At 53.3% G+C, this 18,269-nt stretch overlaps 2 protein-coding genes across 7 annotated transcripts in view; one reads left to right on the forward strand and one right to left on the reverse strand.

Annotated features, from left to right (window-relative positions):
* Positions 1-15,775, forward strand: part of DHX30 (DExH-box helicase 30) — a 30,820-nt gene extending 15,045 nt beyond the window's left edge. For all 6 annotated transcript variants that reach the window (XM_060022377.1, XM_069541154.1, XM_060022376.1 and 3 more), the window contains 18 exons: positions 848-978; positions 1,613-1,723; positions 7,241-7,542; positions 8,011-8,131; positions 8,876-9,025; positions 11,007-11,159; positions 11,466-12,302; positions 12,548-12,623; positions 12,710-12,814; positions 13,076-13,251; positions 13,449-13,655; positions 13,739-13,820; positions 13,891-14,084; positions 14,206-14,365; positions 14,480-14,637; positions 14,730-14,833; positions 14,910-15,049; positions 15,155-15,775. In XM_060022377.1, the coding sequence (XP_059878360.1) occupies positions 848-978; positions 1,613-1,723; positions 7,241-7,542; positions 8,011-8,131; positions 8,876-9,025; positions 11,007-11,159; positions 11,466-12,302; positions 12,548-12,623; positions 12,710-12,814; positions 13,076-13,251; positions 13,449-13,655; positions 13,739-13,820; positions 13,891-14,084; positions 14,206-14,365; positions 14,480-14,637; positions 14,730-14,833; positions 14,910-15,049; positions 15,155-15,408 (3,461 nt within the window). In that variant the 3' untranslated portion in view covers positions 15,409-15,775. The remainder of the gene's footprint in view (positions 1-847; positions 979-1,612; positions 1,724-7,240; positions 7,543-8,010; positions 8,132-8,875; positions 9,026-11,006; positions 11,160-11,465; positions 12,303-12,547; positions 12,624-12,709; positions 12,815-13,075; positions 13,252-13,448; positions 13,656-13,738; positions 13,821-13,890; positions 14,085-14,205; positions 14,366-14,479; positions 14,638-14,729; positions 14,834-14,909; positions 15,050-15,154) is intronic.
* A 2,217-nt stretch (positions 15,776-17,992) lies between these two features.
* Positions 17,993-18,269, reverse strand: part of MAP4 (microtubule associated protein 4) — a 168,628-nt gene continuing 168,351 nt past the window's right edge. The window contains 1 exon segment of the mRNA XM_060022383.2: positions 17,993-18,231. Coding sequence (XP_059878366.1) covers positions 18,224-18,231 — 8 coding nt within the window. The 3' untranslated portion in view covers positions 17,993-18,223.

Here is an 18,269-nt window from a genome sequence, read left to right on the forward strand (position 1 = left end):
GGTGGAGAATGAAAAGGCTTCCCATCCCTTCTGCTGGTCTCTGACTCTGCATCTCTTGAAGGTCCACTCTGGTGCTTTGGGGCTCTTCCTTTAGTTTTCAGCCACTCTCAGCAGGCTTCTTCATGGTCTAAGTCCTGTGTTTGGCACAAGCTGCTTCTAGGTGGACATCTCACCCATTTGTGCTCTGGGATTGATCCAAAGTGCAATAAACCTCTCACGGTGTTTGATGCATCCCGCCTCCACTTGGTTCACTGCAGTGAACTCCCAGGAGGAATAGCTCATGCCCATGTCTAAGCTAAGGAGGTCTCTAATCAGTGTCCCTACACATAATCTGGCTCTGGGGTGGCCTTTTGCACGGTGTTGAGGTAGAGTTGAGAACTGGGGCCTGGTATTCAGACTCCACGGCCAACCCTCCCTGTTGTGTGTCTGTTATTTTAGGAGGGGCCTTGCATTGTCGTGAACTCCACTGTGTGTGTGTGGTCGATTTTGTTTTTTGTTTAGTGCGTTCTTTCAGACATCAGATTGGGGGCGTTGTTGCCATGTAGGCTTCTGTAGCTGATGTGTTAAGTTGGGAGCTTGGGTGGCGAAGAGGATCCTGGCTGGTTCCCCTCTGTGGTGTGGGGGGCGTTGGCCCTTCTCTTTCAGGAGATGATCGTGCATTGGCTCTAGCCCCACTGTCCCCTGTAAACCCTGAAGTCATTCTCCCTCCTTTTTAAGATGCTCCTGGGTGGTTTGGGATCATGAGCCAACATCCTCAGTATCCAGTCCAGGGTTGTCCTGATACACACCCCATGGAGTTTTTAGAAGAAAAAGCACAACTATAATGCTTTTGTTCTTATTCTCTTAGCTTCTAGGGACCTATTAAAAGAGTTTCCACAGCCCAAAAATCTTCTCAACAGTGTGATTGGAAGAGCCCTTGGCATCTCACATGCAAAAGACAAATTGGTCTACGTGCACACAAATGGACCAAAGAAAAAGGTAACTCTGCTGGTGGCAAGGAGACATGTTGGTCTGATTCTCTGGAAGGAGACTGGCTGCTCTTTTCTCTCTCAGAGTTCTCGTCAGGGAGGCCATAGAGTGGGTTTTCTGAATTGAGAATGGTCAGCAGAGAATCTCAGAGCAAAGCTAAATCTGGAGAAGAGCCTGGTTTAGGGAAGGGGAACATGGGCAAGTGAAGTGAGACGTTCCCATCTTGTGTAAGATAGGCCTCTGTACTGGGCCCTGGATTTGGTCCCTTCCAACTAACTGGAACTGTAGAGGGTTAGAGCTGATGATAATTCCTGCTCCCAGAGTCTTGTAGGTCCTGGGACCCACAGGAAGCATGTAGGCAAACCATTCTGAATGAAAATTTTTAAGGATAAAGGTGGGTCCCACCTTGCCCTCTGGCTAGAACATGGCACTTTCAAGAAGCAAAACAGCTTGAGGTGGGACAGTGGCTTGAGGGTGGGGGAGTCTGAGCCTTCCAAGGAGTTAATGATGGGATTGGGGTTCTGTCTTGCACTCAGGCCTGCTGCTGTGAGGTCTACAGCTTTGCTGTTGATTCTCCAGGTGGTTTGTTATAACTTTGTAGTCTAGAGAGGCAAGGGTCCTGATTCTCTCTTCTCTTCCTCAGAAAGTCACCCTCCACATAAAGTGGCCCAAGAGTGTGGAGGTAGAAGGCTATGGCAGCAAGAAGATCGACGCTGAGAGGCAGGCTGCGGCTGCGGCCTGCCAGCTGTTCAAGGTGACCCTCCCCTAGTGAAGACCATGCAGACCTCCCTCCTGAGAACTGCTTGAAGTGACGGTTTTCCTGGTGTCAGCTGCACCTAGGTTTAGGTTGGCAGGGTGTTCAAACCACTCACCTGTCCTAAGCCCTTCCCACCTTGTGGTTCCTTTTTTGTTTCAGCCAGTGACCGAATAGATTAATATTATTTTCTTGCCACTGTAGTTATCTACTTTCTGTGGTTTCAAAAACCACAGAGAAGAACCCCTTTATGGAGAACACTCCCTCTGTACAGCACCATGGTGAGACTTCTATTTTGGTTTCTGTTTTTCTTTCCCTGTTATTTCATGTATTTAGGTTTTTCCTTGTAGCCACATAGTCCTCTCTTACTTACAATGGAAGAATAATAGTCACTTCTCTCACTTCCCAGTGGTTGGACGTGGGTTGCTTTCAGTTTTTGATTGCGCAGCATTTCCTATACCTTCATTGTTGCTCCCAGCCTTTCTTTCGATCCCTAATTGGCTCCCTTCATGGCTGTGCCAACCTTGAATCTTCCTCACATTCCTAGGTCTTTGCTCTTGACAAGGACAAAGCTGTATTCCTTCAGCTTCTCTCCCGCTCATGGTCTACAGACCTTCATTGTCACTGCTTCTCCTGGGTCTGAGGAGGCAAGGTCCCTTTTCCTGTCCTGGGCTCCCACACGACCCTTCTCTTTTCTGTGTCCTCTCTGTCTCCTCCATCTTGTCTCCCACGCTTTTATTTAATTTTCAGATCTTTCCTCATCTGATTCTTTTCTGTAAGAGTCAAAAATTCTTCAGTGTTTGGGAATTCCCTGGCGGTCCAGTGGTTAGGATGCCACACTTTCATTGCCGAGGACGCAGGTTCGATCCTTGGTTGGGGGAACTAGGATCCCGCAAGCGGTGCGGCACAGCCAAAAAAAATTCTTCAGCGTTGTAATCCCTTCCTGCTTCCCTGCACACAGCTCTCCGTGCTTGTGGTTTGCATTCTTTCCACTCCAGCATCACAGCCCATGCCATGGTTGCTGGTTCCCTTCACATCCTCATAGCGCCTGGTGATTGTTGGCTGACTGGGGCAGCTTTGCCAGGCTCACCAGCCTCCCCTCAGTCCTTGCTCTGCTTGAATGGTCTGTGGCTTTGGCACTGCGGGGCATTTTTTCTTCAGCCCCTGGGTTATACCTGCTTTCCTTGTCTCTGGGTCACTCTAGGCTCCTCTTCCTCTCCCACTCTCTATAAACATCTTTTTCTGTACTCCTTCTGCCTGGGGAAATCTTCTCTCTCAGAAATTCAACCATCCTTTCTGTGTTTAATGTCTTGGAAACCTCCGTCTCCCTTAGAGCACCTCTACCTCAGGGGTTCTCAATTTCGGGGGGATTTTGCACCCCAGGGGACATTTGGTAATGTCTAGAGACATTTTTGGCAGCCACAAGGAGAAGAGTGCTACCTGGTATGACGCCAGGGATGCTGCTAAACGTCCCACAATGCACAGGCCAGCCCCTCACAACAAAGAATTACCTGGTCCAAAATGTCTATAGTGCCGAGGGTGAGGATGCTTTTCTGCCTGGATGTAGAAGGCACTTTAAACTGAGACCATGTGCAGCAAGTTGTGATCACATTCCTCCCCAGCCCGTTCTTTGTTCTCTATCTATGCTCATGGCCTTTTTTGTTTGTATGTTTGTTTAATTGTGGTAAAATACACAAAATATAAAATTTAGCATCTTAGCCACTTTTAAGTGTACAGTTCAGTAGTATTAAGTGCAGCCACGTTGTTGAGCACCCAGTCTCTAGAACTTCTTCATCCTGGAAAACTGAATCTCTATACCCAGTAAACAACTCCCCATCCTGCCTTCCCCCCAGCCCCTGGCAGCCACCATCCTACTCTCTATTTCTGCGAATTTGACTACTCGTCACATAAGTGAAATCATACAGTGTCCTTTTGTGACTGGTTTATGTCACTTAGCATAATGTCCTCAAGGTTCATTCATGTTGTAGCAAGTGTCAGAGTTTCTCTCTTTGTAAAGGCCAGTAATATTCAATTGTATGTATATATCACATTTTGTTTATCCATTCATCCATTGATGGACTCTTGGGTCCACTTTTTGGCCATTGTGAAATAAGGCTGCAGTGAACAAATACCTCTTCGAAACCCTGCTTTTAATCCCCAGAATTGGAATTGCTAGATCATATGGTAATTCTGTTCTTAATTTTTTGAGGAACTGCCACACTGTTTCCATAGTGTACTATTATACATTCCCACCAACAGTGCACAAGTGTTCTAATTTCTCCACAGCCTCACTAACACTTGTTACTTTCTTTCATTTTATTTATTTATTTGATAGTAGTCATCCTAATGGGTATGAGTTGGTATCTCATTGTGGTTTTGATTTGCATTTTCCTAATGATTAGTGATGTTGAGCATCTTTTCTTGTGCTTATTGGCCATTTATGTATTTTCTTTGTAGAAATGTCTTTTTAAGTCCTTTGCCCACTTTTTAGCCACATCGTTTTGTTGTTGAATTATGGGAGTTCTTTATATATTCTGGAGAGTGTAGCCCATTCATTCCTTAATATTTGTACTCAAATTTGCTCATCTTTTTTCCTCCCAAACTAGATGTTTCTTAAGCATTGCCCTCAGGCTTGTTGTGAGGTGCTGACAGCACAAAGGTGACTGAGGGTGCTCTTGGGGCAGCCACAGCCCAGAGAGGAAGCACCCACATGAGGGGAGAGGTGCACCTCAGCCTCCTGAATAAAGCAGGCTATTCTTAAAGAGTGAGTAGAAGTTTTCCAGGAACAGGGATGGAGAGGGCACTCCAGATAGAGGGCGCAGAGACATGGAACCAGGGTGCGCGCGAGCAACTAGCGGATTGTGAACGTGGGTCTGAGTGCTTGGCGATGGTGCGAACAGGTGGGCAGGAGCCAGAACGCCAAGCCCTTAGGTGTCTCAGGTAGGAGTCTTGATTGATCCTGTGGATGCTAGGTCTGCTGACTGGTGGTAATTGGTGGAATGACAGAGCTGAGTTTGCCTTTAGGAATAGTCCCCAAAAGCAGTGGGGTCAGGCAAGACCAGAGACGGGGGCACAGGATAGGTGAGAATGCCAGTAGCAGCAGTGCAGGAGCTTTCTTCTGGGGTTATTAAAAAGCTGGAAAAGACAGTGACTGGTCAGATGGAGGAGGGAGGAAGAGCGGGTTGGTGGGGAAGCATGAGCCAGCACGGGGAGCCCTGGAGGGGAAGCGGGTTGGGTGGGTGTTCATCATCAGGAACACCTCATGGCCTTGTGTGTGGGGGGCTGTGAGTGGGAGGCAGGGAGGTAAAGCATGCTGGTGTCCTGGGGAAGGCCAAGGGCGAGGGTGCTGTATGTGTTTCCTGTATAATCAGATCGTCCTTGTAAGCAGGCGGTGACGTGACGCAGAAGCATGGAGGCTGAGCCTTGGGCCAGGCACCCGTACTGCCCTGCCCTGAGTGGCTGTGCTTTAATGCATGTGGATGTGTGTGGCGTGCCCTTTTCACATTCTCTGTCACAGAATCCTACTGTTATGCATCTGTTCTTCCACACAGATTTGACAATTTGTCAAGTGCCCAAAAAGTCTATCCAGACTTTGATTGGAGTTATGTTACATGGGTTAACTTAGGAGGCTTTTGTCTCTTTACTCAAAAAAGTTTCATATCAGGAACTCCCATATTTTGTGTCCTTTTACCAAGTTTTATACTTTTAAAAAATATGTAAATTTATTTCTTTAAGTTCATCTTAGGTAGGCTATGGTTATTGTTGCTGTTGTGAATAGAATTTTCCTGATTACATTTTATTTTTTTTTTTAGATTTTTTTGATGTGGACCATTTTTAAAGTCTTTATTGAATTTGTTACAATATTGCTTCTGCTTTATGTTTTGGTTTTTCGGCTGCAAGGCATGTGGGATCTTAGCTCCCTTACCAGGGATCAAACCCACACCCCCTGCATTGGAAGGCAAAGTCTTAACCACTGGACCTCCAGGGAAGTCCCTTCCTGATTACTTTTTTTTTTTTAAACATCTTTATTGGAGTATAATTGCTTTACAATGTTGTGTTAGTTTCTGCTGTATAACACAGTGAATCAGCTATATGTATACACATATCCCCGTATCTCCTCCCCCTTGCGTCTCCCTTCCACCGTCCCTATCCCACCACTCTAGGTGGACACAAAGCACCGAGCTGATCTCCCTGTGCTATGTGGCTGCTTCCCACTAGCTACCTGATTACATTTTAAATTACAGTTGGTTCTTTCAGAAATCTGAGGAGAGAATTGTTGTTTTTTAAAGATTTAATTTTATTTATTTTTGGCTGTGTTGGGTCTTCGTTGCTGCGCACGGGCTTTCTCTAGTTGTGATGAGCAGGGGCTACTCCTTGTTGCAGTGCATGGGCTTCTCCTTGTGGTGGCTTCTCTTGTTGCGGAGCACGGGCTCTAGGTGTGCGGGCTTCAGTCGTTGTAGCACATGGGCTCAGTAGTTGTGGCTCTTGGGCTCTAGAGCGCCGGCTCAGTAGTTGTGGCTCGTGGGCTTATTTGCTCCACGGCATGTAGGATCTTCCCAGACCAGGGATCGAACCTGTGTCCCCTGCATTGGCAGGCAGGTTCTTAACCACTGAGCCACCAGGGAAGTCCCTGAGGGGAGAGTTTTAAGAAGCGAGTGGTCACTCCTCGGCTTGTCACGAGTCAGGTGTGGCTGAAGCCGCGCTGTGGAGCAGTGCCTGGATTCTGGCACCTGCCATCTACTGTCACATGGCTGTAATGTCTGAAACCCTCTTGATGCGCCTGGCTTACCCGTGTTGTCTTTACCACTCCCAACTTGAATTTCTTGACCTTGTGCTCTATTCACGTGCTACTCCTGTTCTTCTAGCTTCTTATTTTTTTGTTCTTTAGACTCTGTTTTTCTGCATTTTTCTTCTGCCTCTTAGATTTTTAGCTTCTTGAGGGCAGAGATCAGGTCTCATCCCTCCTGATGGTGCCCAGGGTGGCAAGCATGTTGCTTTGTACATGCTAGAGACTCGGCAAATGTCTTATTTGATTTTCTCTAGAAAAGAATAAAACTGTAATATATTTTAAAATAATATTTTTGTATAACTGGCTTTAAAAACGTTTGGTGTTATTTCTAGAGTATGTTCCCAGCATAGGATTCTTGTGTCAGAGGTATAGCTGTTTTATGGTGTAGACAACATATATCCTAATTGCTACACTCACTGAAGCTTTCTAGATCACTTTGTGAATGCATCTGCTTCTTGTTGCCCTGTGGGTTTTTCTTTGTTTTGTTTTGTTTCTTTGGTCTTTTGTCTTAATAGCTATAAGAATTTACCTTGTCATTTTCATCTGTTGAAGCTAGACATGTTAAGTGCTCTCTCTGTGCCCAGTTCTGGACTAGGGCCTGAGGTGAGTAGACAGGTGAAAAAGCATGGCTCCCACACATGAGGGACTTACGGTGTAACCGGGCAGGTTCCGAGCAGCCTGAGGTGTGAGGGTGGTATGGGCCCTCACAACGCCCCTTTTTTCCCCAGGGCTGGGGTCTGCTGGGTCCCCGGAATGAGCTGTTTGATGCAGCCAAATACCGCGTGCTAGCCGATCGCTTTGGCTCTCCGGCTGACAGCTGGTGGCGCCCAGAACCCACCATGCCACCTACTTCCTGGCGGCAGCTGAATCCTGAGAGCATCCGGCCAGGGGGACCTGGGGGCTTATCCCGCTCCTTGGGCCGGGAGGAAGAGGAGGATGAGGAGGAAGAGCTAGAAGAGGGGACCATTGATGTCACTGAATTTCTGTCTATGGCCCAGCAGGACTCCCACACCCCACTCAGGGATTCGAGGTACAGCCAGGGGCAGGGAATGCAGGGGAAGCTGGCTGCACCTTGACATGGGGTGGGGCGTGTTCCCAGGGAGTCTTCTCTGAGATGGGAGGGCCCCTGCCCCACATCTCAGTCCGCGTCTCTGTTATTCATTGGTATATCTACCTGTTCTTGGGGAAAGCCACTTGTGGCCATGTACTGTATGGCTGGGCTTTTGCGAAACAGCAGCACGGACCCTCTCTCCAGCTCACACTTGGGTCCTTCAGAGGCCCAGTAACTACTCTGCCTGCCCACTGCCCCTACCCTCCTATCTGTTTGGGGGAACTGAGGGAGCGCCAGGTGTGCTTTGTGTCTGTGAGAGGATCACAGGCCAAGTGGAAATGCCCCAGCCTCCTGCAACTATGCAGTATCCTAGCCCCTGGGTCTCAGAGCAGGTGAAATTGGCCCAGGAAGAGAGTGCTTTTTCACCTAAACTTTTGGTCCTCCCAGGGGGGGTTCCTTTGAAATGACAGATGACGACAGTGCTATTAGGGCTCTGACCCAGTTTCCGCTTCCCAAGAACCTTCTGGCCAAGGTGATTCAGATAGCGACATCGTCCTCCACAGCCAAGGTGAGCTGGGTCTCCTATAAGTGTGTGTGAGACTGGGGAGCTGTCTTGGTCAAGTCTGGTTTTCCTCCAGACCAGGTGGGAGGGAGACTACGTACGGGAGGGCCAAAGATGCCCGTTCTCCAAGCCCAGCCTGGGCCAGCTGGGGGAACTCCAGGTCCTTGGAGGGTTGAAGCAGCAGGGACAGATTGGAAGTCAGAACACTGGAGCACAGGGAGGGGGCTGGGGACTGTAGGAGTGGAAGACCTATATCTGTTCAAGGGTTGTGGGCAGGAAAGGAGGGTTTGGGGAGGGGGTGGCTGACTTGCTGAGGTTTTCATCTTTGTTGTCAGGCTGAGGGGCTTTGGTTAAGCAGAGCTTCTCTCCAGGTGCAAGGCCTTTTTGATCCCCCAGGATGTGCTTAGTTTTTAGCTTGTGTTGACAGCTTCAACCTGCAGCTACCATCATACCTGTTTGCTTTGAAAGTGCTGAGAGGACAGTGGACTAGGAGGGCAGGTAGTGGCATTGCCCAGATGCCATTTCCTGCTGTGAAATCATGGTACCACAGGAGAAGCAAGGCCAGGATCTGGGAGCTGCAGCCCCACAGGGCTGGCTTCTGCCTGTTCAGTGGCACTTCTTTTGTGGCTGATGCTTGGTACCTGCTCAGATGGGGGTTAAATCCATCTCTGTGTCCCTTGATATTCTGCGAACTCCTGGATGTTTTCATTCCCTAACTTTCTGTAACCATCTCTCTTGCCCTTTGTGTAGAACCTCATGCAGTTCCATACTGTGGGCACCAAGACCAAGCTGTCCACCCTCACCCTACTCTGGCCCTGTCCCATGACCTTTGTCGCCAAAGGGCGTCGCAAAGCAGAGGCAGAGAATAAGGCGGCAGCCCTGGCTTGTAAGAAACTGAAGGTGAGTGCAAGGTCCCTGGTGTGATGCATGAGATGTCTTGGAGCTCCCTGCTACCCTTGGCAAATGGTCCACTTTTCCAGGAAATGAAATCTACCACTGCCAGGCTTTTGGCCTGGGCACATAAGTATCTGGTGTCCCAGCCTTGCTCGTCAGGCTGTGGGGTGCTGTTTCCAGGGCTTCTCCACAGTCCCTGTGGAGGTGCTTTGCCCGTGAGCTCAGCCGTTTCAGCACTGTTGGCTGGAACCTGGGTGAAGCCAGGAGGAGACATGCTTATCATTCTGAATGGTATGGAGCTGGAGAAATGATGTCTTTGTTGAGGGACAGACTTGGTATCTAGAAAGATCTTGATAACTTGGGCTTTGTGGCCAAAACAAACCACGCGACGTTCATCTAGGATGAATATTGAAGGGATCAACATCCAGGTGAAGGCAGTGGGGCTTACAGCTAGCAATCATTTTGAAGCGGCTTTGGAGGTCAGCTGATAGCCCAGTTGTGGGAGTTACCTGAACCCGTGGGGGTCTGGTTTGCAGAATAAGAGAGGAAGGAGGCCCTGTTTTACTCTGAATGGTCGGATATACCTTTGGTGTACATTTGGCTCTGGGAACTGAATTTTAGATAGAGCTGATAGTGAGGGGTACCAAGATCCTGGAGAACTGAAGAGGGATGGGTTCAGGTAAGTGGTGAGAGGGAATGGATGTGTCATTACCTGTGGCTAAAGAGGACAGAACTAGGGCTAACTGGGAGAACTTCGAGGAAGTCTAAATTTTAATTTGATAGACAAAAACAGTGATGAACTTGAGAACTCTTGTTTTAGGAGGGTATTTCCACTGTCCTGGGAGTATTTAATTCAAATTTGTGAAAACTAACGTTGGAATAAGATTGCACCTGTCACCACTGTTCAGTCTGCTAATGTCCACATTTGTCCCCCAAAAAATCACTTTTCGTTGACTGGTTTTATTAAGCAACCATTACAGATTGAAACTGAAAAATAAATGCATTGACAAAAAACAAAAACAAACAGACAAAAAAGTGATGAGAAGACGACCCTCAGCATGTTAGAGGCCTGTCTCAGGAAGGAGCAAGCTTCTAGGTGGCAGCAGTGTTCTGAGAGCAGCTGACTGCCCACGGTCAGAGAGGCTGTAGGTAAATTCTCACAGTCCTGGGAAAGGACAGAGGGCTCCCCTGCAGCAAGGTGGCCCTGTTGGCACCTCTTCTGTTCTGGCACGAGGAGGCTGGGGAAGGGGATTGGTCCCTGTGCAGGTAGACTTCTTAAAGGAGGGAGTGTTTGCTCTGGGTTTTGGAGGGTGTGCGGAATCCGGACATGAAAGACTATAGGGGAAAATGACTGGTTTTCCACATTTGCCCAATGTGTTGGAATGCTTTGTCTTATTTCTGGTGGGTGGCTTTGGGCATATAGGGAAATAAAACAGAGAGTTTCCCTTCCAGTGGTTTATTTTATCAAGGTGCATAAGTATGTATTTCCGGGAACTTCCGTGTATGTTTGTACGGTGGACTGGGTGTCATGCAGAGACAGGTGGAGGTGTGGCAGCTGGACATGAAATGTGGCAGGGGTGGGCGGGCAGCGAAGGCACAGGAGCCTGCGACTGGGTTCCGGGGTGGCTCAGGGCCTGGCCCGCCTGTCTCAGGTGGGGATTCACGGAGGTGAGCCTGGGCTGCTGTGGGGACTCCGGCTGCTCGGGCAGAGGATTCTCTGCGGCGCCCGTCTGTGCGGGTGGGGGCTGTAACACTCAGACACGCCAGGTCTGGTTTTGCTTGAATCATTTTTAACTTTTTTTTTTTTTTTGGTGGAGACCTAACATTTTCCTGGTTCCTAATTTCTCCCTCCTGCACCATATTGGCCCAAACCCAAAAATGTCTTAGAAAAGAGGTGGCTCTGCACGACTTCTCTAAAGCTCCTGAGCAGGTCTGGGCCAGTTATGGGGAGACAGGCATAGACCAGCCTCCCGTGTTCCCTCTGCAGAGCCTGGGCCTGGTGGACCGGAACAACGAGCCGCTCACCCACGCCATGTATAACTTGGCCTCCTTGCGCGAGCTGGGTGAGACCCAGCGCCGGCCGTGTACCATCCAGGTGCCTGAACCCATCCTCCGCAAGATAGAGACCTTCCTAAACCACGTAAGAGAATCCCCACATTCCTCTTCACCTGCCCGCCTTCATCTACCCAGACCAAAAGCTTTCACCTGCAGCAGGCGGTAGTGACTCCCCGCTTTCCCCACTGGGGATGGAGCCTGGGCACACTTTTGCCCTGAGCAGTCCTGTCTTGCCCACGAGGGTCCCAGGGCAGTTGAGGACTGAGTCCTGCCCGGCGGGTGGGCCATAGCTTCTGGCCAAGGTGAATTGTGTGGAGGGGCTGGCTGGCTGTGGGTAAATGAGAAGAAGCTATTTCTCTTCACCATTTTGTTTGCCTCTCCCGTCCTCCAGTACCCCATGGACAGTTCATGGATCTCCCCAGAGCTCCGGCTGCAGAGTGATGACATCTTGCCCTTGGGCAAGGACTCGGGGCCGCTGGGTGACCCTATCACAGGCAAGCCCTACATGCCCCTGTCAGAAACAGAGGAGCTGCGTCTGAGCCAGAGCCTGCTGGAGCTGTGGCGGCGGCGAGGGCCGGTCTGGCAGGAGGCCCCCCAGCTCCCTGTGGACCCTCATCGGGACACCATCCTCAGTGCCATCGAGCAGCACCCGGTGGTGGTCATCGCCGGGGACACGGGCTGTGGGAAGACCACGCGCATCCCCCAGCTGCTGCTGGAGCGCTACGTGACCGAGGGCCGAGGTGCTCGCTGCAACGTGATCATCACTCAGCCGCGCCGCATCTCGGCTGTGTCCGTGGCACAGCGGGTCAGCCACGAACTGGGCCCCTCCCTGCGCCGGAACGTGGGCTTCCAGGTGCGGTTGGAAAGCAAGCCTCCAGCCCGAGGTGGGGCTCTGCTGTTCTGTACCGTGGGCATCCTGCTACGGAAGCTGCAGAGCAACCCCAGCCTGGAGGGCGTGAGCCATGTAATCGTGGACGAGGTGCACGAGCGGGACGTGAACACGGACTTCCTGCTGATTCTGCTCAAGGGCCTGCAGCGGCTCAACCCGGCCCTGCGGCTGGTGCTCATGAGTGCCACAGGTGATAACGAGCGCTTCTCCCGCTACTTTGGTGGCTGCCCTGTCATCAAGGTGCCCGGCTTCATGTACCCTGTCAAGGAGCACTACCTGGAGGATATCCTGGCCAAGCTGGGCAAGCACCAGTACCCACACCGGCATCGGCACCACGAGGTGAGGGGATACGCCCGCCCCGTCCTGCCCACGGCTCCTGGCCTTTTCTCCATGGATTCCCCTCCTCCTTCCCAAGCCTTGGTTTCCTTGCTAGAAATGGGAATGATCAGGCCTTCTTGACAAGGGTGTGGTGAGGGTTGGAGGTGATGTGTCACGTGCCTTGACCTCACCGAGTCGCGGTGGCCGTGTCCTGTGCACGACCCCTGGCCCCGGGGCTGTGACTGGCCTCTCTTCCCCCACCCCAGTCTGAGGATGAATGCGCTCTCGATTTGGACCTCGTGACTGATCTGGTTCTGCACATTGATGCCCGCGGGGAACCAGGTGGGTGCTTTCTTCTCTGCCCCGTGCCCACCCTGCTCTCCCATCTGCCGGGAGCCACTAGCTCATGCCTGCAGGGCCCTTTACAGGTGGGATCCTCTGCTTCCTGCCTGGGTGGCAGGAGATCAAAGGAGTGCAGCAACGCCTCCAGGAGGCCCTGGGCATGCATGAGAGCAAGTACCTCATCCTGCCAGGTGAGAGCATGTGTGCAAGGATGGTGGCCCCTAACACCAGGCTTGCCCTCTGTCCTGGGGAGTGACTCACCTGGGGCTCAGGGCCTTGGGTTTCTTAATAGGCTGCACTACTTTTTTACTGGCTTTGTGACCTCTACTGGGCATATTACTGATCTGGACTTCAGTTTCATCAAAATAGGGTCAAAATCCCTGCCTGCCCTCATATGGGGAGGTTTTGGCTGGAGCAGTGCCCGTGACCAGTGTGTTCTTGCTGCCCACCAGTGCACTCCAACATCCCCATGATGGACCAGAAGGCCATATTCCAGCAGCCTCCCGTTGGCGTGCGCAAGATTGTCTTGGCCACCAACATTGCTGAGACCTCCATCACAATCAATGACATTGTGCACGTGGTGGACAGCGGTCTGCACAAGGAGGAACGCTACGACCTGAAGACCAAGGTGGCACCCATCTCCTGGCCCTGCCCCAGCCCAGATCTACCCTGGGCCTGTGTGTCTGGAGAAGGCCACACCTGTGGGATCTCCCTGTCCCTGCTGTGGGGGGCAGTTGAGGAGCTGAGTGAGGTGAAGGCCAGGCGCAGGGGAGCATGGAGGAAGGCGTGTGGTCTGTGTGGCTGCTCACCTGCCCCCTCCCCCAGGTGTCCTGCCTGGAGACCGTGTGGGTGTCACGAGCCAACGTGATCCAGCGCCGGGGCCGGGCGGGCCGCTGCCAGTCAGGCTTTGCCTACCACCTGTTCCCGCGGAGCCGGCTGGAGAAGATGGCCCCTTTCCAGGTGCCGGAGATCCTGCGCACGCCCCTTGAGAACCTGGTGCTGCAAGCCAAGATCCACATGCCAGAGAAGACGGTGCGGCAGAGGTGGGCGGAGTGGGCCCTGGGAACGTGCAGGTGGGGTGCGGGCTAACAGGCTCTGCCTCGTTCGTGCTGTAGGCAGTGGAGTTCCTCTCCAAGGCCGTGGACAGTCCAAACATCAAGGCGGTGGACGAGGCCGTGATCTTGCTCCAGGAGATCGGTGAGTGGTGCAGGGCTGGGCCGGGCTGCGGAATGGCTGTCAGGGGCGGGACTGACGGCTGAGCTTGCAGGGGTGCTGGACCAGCGGGAGTACCTGACCACTCTGGGGCAGCGCCTGGCCCACATCTCCACTGACCCACGGCTGGCCAAGGCCATAGTGTTGGCTGCCATCTTCCGTTGCCTGCACCCGCTGCTAGTGGTCGTTTCCTGCCTCACCCGGGACCCCTTCAGCAGCAGCCTGCAGAACCGGGCGGAGGTGGACAAGGTCAGACCCAATGCCTTTGCGTGGCCCTCTGTTCTCCCTTCCGGCCCTCCGCTCCCTTCGGTCCCGCGGTGGCTTCCTCTGGTCCCTGCCCTGTGACCCTGGCACCCGCCTCCCCTCCCAGGTGAAGGCACTGTTGAGCCACGACAGTGGCAGCGACCACCTGGCGTTCGTGCGGGCTGTGTCTGGCTGGGAGGAGGTGCTGCGCTGGCAGGACCGCAGCTCTCGTGAGAACTACCTGGAGGAAAACCTGCTCTATGCACCCAGCCTGCGCTTCATCCACGGTCAGCGGGTCCCGAGCTGCCCTGAGTCCCTCCACCCTTCCCACTCGCACTGGGCCGGTGCACAGTGAGCTGTGAACCAGGGGCCCTAGGTTCACCCTGACTTTGCCTCCCCAGGACTCATCAAGCAGTTCTCAGAGAACATTTATGAGGCTTTCCTGGTGGGGAAGCCCTCGGACTGCACCCTGGCCTCTGCCCAGTGCAACGAGTACAGTGAGGAGGAAGAGCTGGTGAAGGGTGTGCTGATGGCGGGTCTCTACCCCAACCTCATCCAGGTGCTGCCCTGGGGAGGGGGCTCCAGGCCATGACCTCTCCTTCCATCCCAGCTCCTTGCTCAACCCACCCACCTTCTCCTTCATCCTTGCAGGTGAGGCAGGGCAAGGTGACCCGGCAGGGCAAGTTCAAGCCCAACAGTGTCACGTATAGGACCAAATCCGGCAACATCTTGCTGCACAAGTCGACCATTAACAGGTGGGGGACTGTCAGGCTGGGGCAGGGCAGCTCGGGTGGTTCAGCAAGGGGCCTCACCCAGCTCTTTGTTCCCCAGGGAGGCCACACGGCTACGGAGCCGATGGCTGACGTATTTCATGGCTGTTAAGTCCAACGGCAGCGTCTTTGTCCGGGACTCCTCCCAGGTGCACCCACTAGCTGTGCTGCTACTCACCGACGGGGACGTCCACATCCGTGGTGGGTACCTGCACACCTCCTGCCCCACTGCTTCTCCGGCTGCTCTGCCTCCTCAGGGGTCCGGCCTCACTCACCCGGGCTCCCCGCGTCTCTCCCTTCCTCTAGATGATGGGCGCCGGGCCACCATCTCCCTTAGTGACAGCGACCTGCTGCGGCTGGAGGGCGACTCACGCACTGTGCGGCTGCTGCGGGAGCTGCGCCGGGCCCTGGGCCGCATGGTGGAGCGGAGCCTGCGCAGCGAGTTGGCTGCACTGCCGCCCTGCGTGCAGGAGGAGCACGGGCAGCTGCTTGCGCTGCTGGCGGAGCTGCTGCGCGGGCCCTGTGGCAGCTTTGATGTGCGCAAGACAGCTGACGACTAAGCCCCGTCTCCGCTGGGGCCATGTACAGAGTGCAAATGTTTATTTAAAATAAAGTTCTATTTATCCCTTGTGAGCATCGCTATCCGCTGGGGCTCCCCAAACCAAGAGGAAGAGTGAAGGCTCAGAAGGGAGGGCCCCAAAGTCTTAGGAGAGCAAGGGGCTTAGAACCCAGCCCTCAGGAGCTTGAACCACTCATGCGGGTTCTTGGCTTGTGCTGCTTGGCCCAGTCTAGTCGTCTTTGTCACAGCCGCGGTGGGAGGCAGTGTCCTTGCGCGTGCAGCAGGGCTCGCAGCCTGGATCCTCTCTGGCTGGCTGTCACTTGCTAACCCAGGCAAATGGGGGAGGGAGAAGTTCCACAAGCAGCCTTAACCTTTGGTCACAGCCACAGATTCACAGACGAGGGGCTGAGGTCAAGACTGCACGCTGCACCCCAGTCCCTCAATGCGAGGGGACAAGCTGGGGGCTGTGGGGGCCTCGGATGCTGAAGACGTAGACAACCAGGACGTATACAGAAGACAGGGCCTGCGTGGTGGGACATACGAGCTTTATTTGTTCTGGAAATCATAACAACAATCACAGATCAACATGGTTAACGGCTGAGCCATAAGCAAATGGGGAAGTACAGAAACGTTCCAGCCCCAACAGCTGCAGAATAGAACACAGCACACAGGGCCTCTGGTCCCACCTGTCAGGGCGGCCTTCTCAGCTTCTCTGGCTTGTGGGACCCTTCAAGGGAGCTGTGCCCAAACCACCTTTCAGAACACTGACCACTCCAGCGCCCCCTAGAGTGCTCTCCGCCGGGGTCACCTCTCCCACCCCTACCTTTGGCCAACGGAGTAAAAGGACCGAGAGCTTGTTGTCCACCCCAGCATCAACACAGGTGCAGGTACCTTTAGGCCCAGCACTGTCATCCCACTGCATCTGGCACCCCACCTCCCACTGCGTTCTCCCAGTTTCATCTCACCCTTTCTTGCAGACAAAACACGGATGCCCTGATGTCCCTGGCGCCGTTGAAGCACTGTGTGGACAGTTTCTGGCCCTGGGAGTGCTTTTTCCACAAGACCCCTGCAATTTCTTGGTATGTGCTTGGGGAGCTGGGGAGATGGTGTCGAACCTCCCTGGAGAAAATGCTACCTCAGAAAGGGAGAGCACCTGCCCAGCCCAGACACCCTCCCTCTACATGGACTTCAAATCTGATCCTAGGTCAACAGCTCCCACCTTCTCAGCGCCAAGGGATGCCAGAGGAGGAGGTGGGGAGTGTGAGGGGCCAAGTCTGCACTGCAGAAAATGCTCTTCCAGAGGAGAAGCCTTGGAGACTCCCAGGCCATTTCACTGCAAACTGTTACGTTTTAATCCTTTATTAGAAACCATGCAAACTTTAATACAAAAAGTACAAGTGCAATAAGAATCTTCGTGTCAATACAATTCCCGGGACTTATCATTGCAGCCATCCCAAGACCAGGCCTAACCAGGACACACCCCTTAGGCTGGCCTCTCCTCTCCTCTCTCCCCTCTCCAGTCAGGCCGTAAGGGAGCCTGGATGGCCCATCTCATGTACTTATTTTTAAATTTCCAGACTTGATTCCCCACTATCCACATGAGTTCTGAACACATCAGGCTCCCTGGCAACTGAGGGCTCGAGTGTCCTAGGTTGGAGGCTAGGAGGAATTTGACCTCCATGGCCCTTTCCAGCCCGACCTTGTCTCCCACCAGATCCCAGGGAATGAGACAGACATAGATGCCAAAACCAGCCTCTTGGTTAGAAAAGAAAAGCAGCATACACACAAAATGCCAGAACCACCAGTCCACACTCTGACCAGCCCCTAGCGGTCCCTGCCTGCCCTCTAGCCCACAGCCCCCCACTGCACCTGCCCTGCCCACACCACCTCCGGGGCCGGGGCCCCAAGCTGCCCAAGGCAGGGCAGCCTCCAATGCCTCACCTCCCAGCTGGAGGCTTCAGGATCTCCCTTCCCTGTTTCCTTTAACACCTACCAACGACTTTCATTCAGACATGGCTTCAACCTGCAAAACTACTCCACCGGTTTTCAGGTTATTAAAAAAAAAGATAAAAGTGTGACAGCAGCTAGGTAGGTATGGGAAGCAGCGGGGACAGGCAGCATTGCCCCTGACTAACTTGGGGGAGGGCAGCAAGAGGTGCCTGGTGCCACCTGTGAGGTGGGCACCACTGTGGGGTCAAAGGAAGAGGCAGTGGCTTAGCAGGCTTCAGGGTACGCAGTTAGCACCCAGCCATCACGGGGACATCCACTTCCACTCTTCCCTCCAGATGGACCAGCGAGGAGGGAGGGTATGTCAGTTTCTCTTGGGTTTGGTCCAAAAAAACCAAACAAAGAGGAGGTTGGACTCCGGTTCCCCCCACCCAGATCCCAGGAGGTCCTGAACTAGCCTCCCCTACCCCACTTTCCACCCAACCTTCTCCGCGGAGCAGCGGCGCAATGGTGAGGACGGGGGAGCCAAGCAGGGAGCCGGGTCTGGGGCCGGGAGTGGAGGGAGCACGGGGGTGGGGCTGCTGCCACCCTGGGCAAGTGAGGCAGGAGGGAGGGAGGGAGGGAGGGGCCTAGAGGGCAGCCCGGGAGAGGGAGCTAGGGGCCCAGGTGCCTGAGCTGGGGCCGCCAGGGAAGTGGAGGGGGGCGGGAGACAATGTCGGCCCCGTGGTCGGTGCGGGCCCTGGCGTTTGCCCGGAACGTCAGCCTGTAGGTCTCAATCTGCAGTGACACAGGAGGAGGGAAGGGAGAGGGTGACGGGGGAGACAAGAAGGGGAACACGGGGGACGGAAGACGAGACCAGAATGTCATCATTAGATGCCTGGAAAATAAAAGGTTGCTTCGTTAAAATTCAGGCCA

This window comes from Delphinus delphis, chromosome 10 (genome assembly GCF_949987515.2).
Source record: "Delphinus delphis chromosome 10, mDelDel1.2, whole genome shotgun sequence".
Lineage (NCBI taxonomy): Eukaryota > Metazoa > Chordata > Mammalia > Artiodactyla > Delphinidae > Delphinus > Delphinus delphis.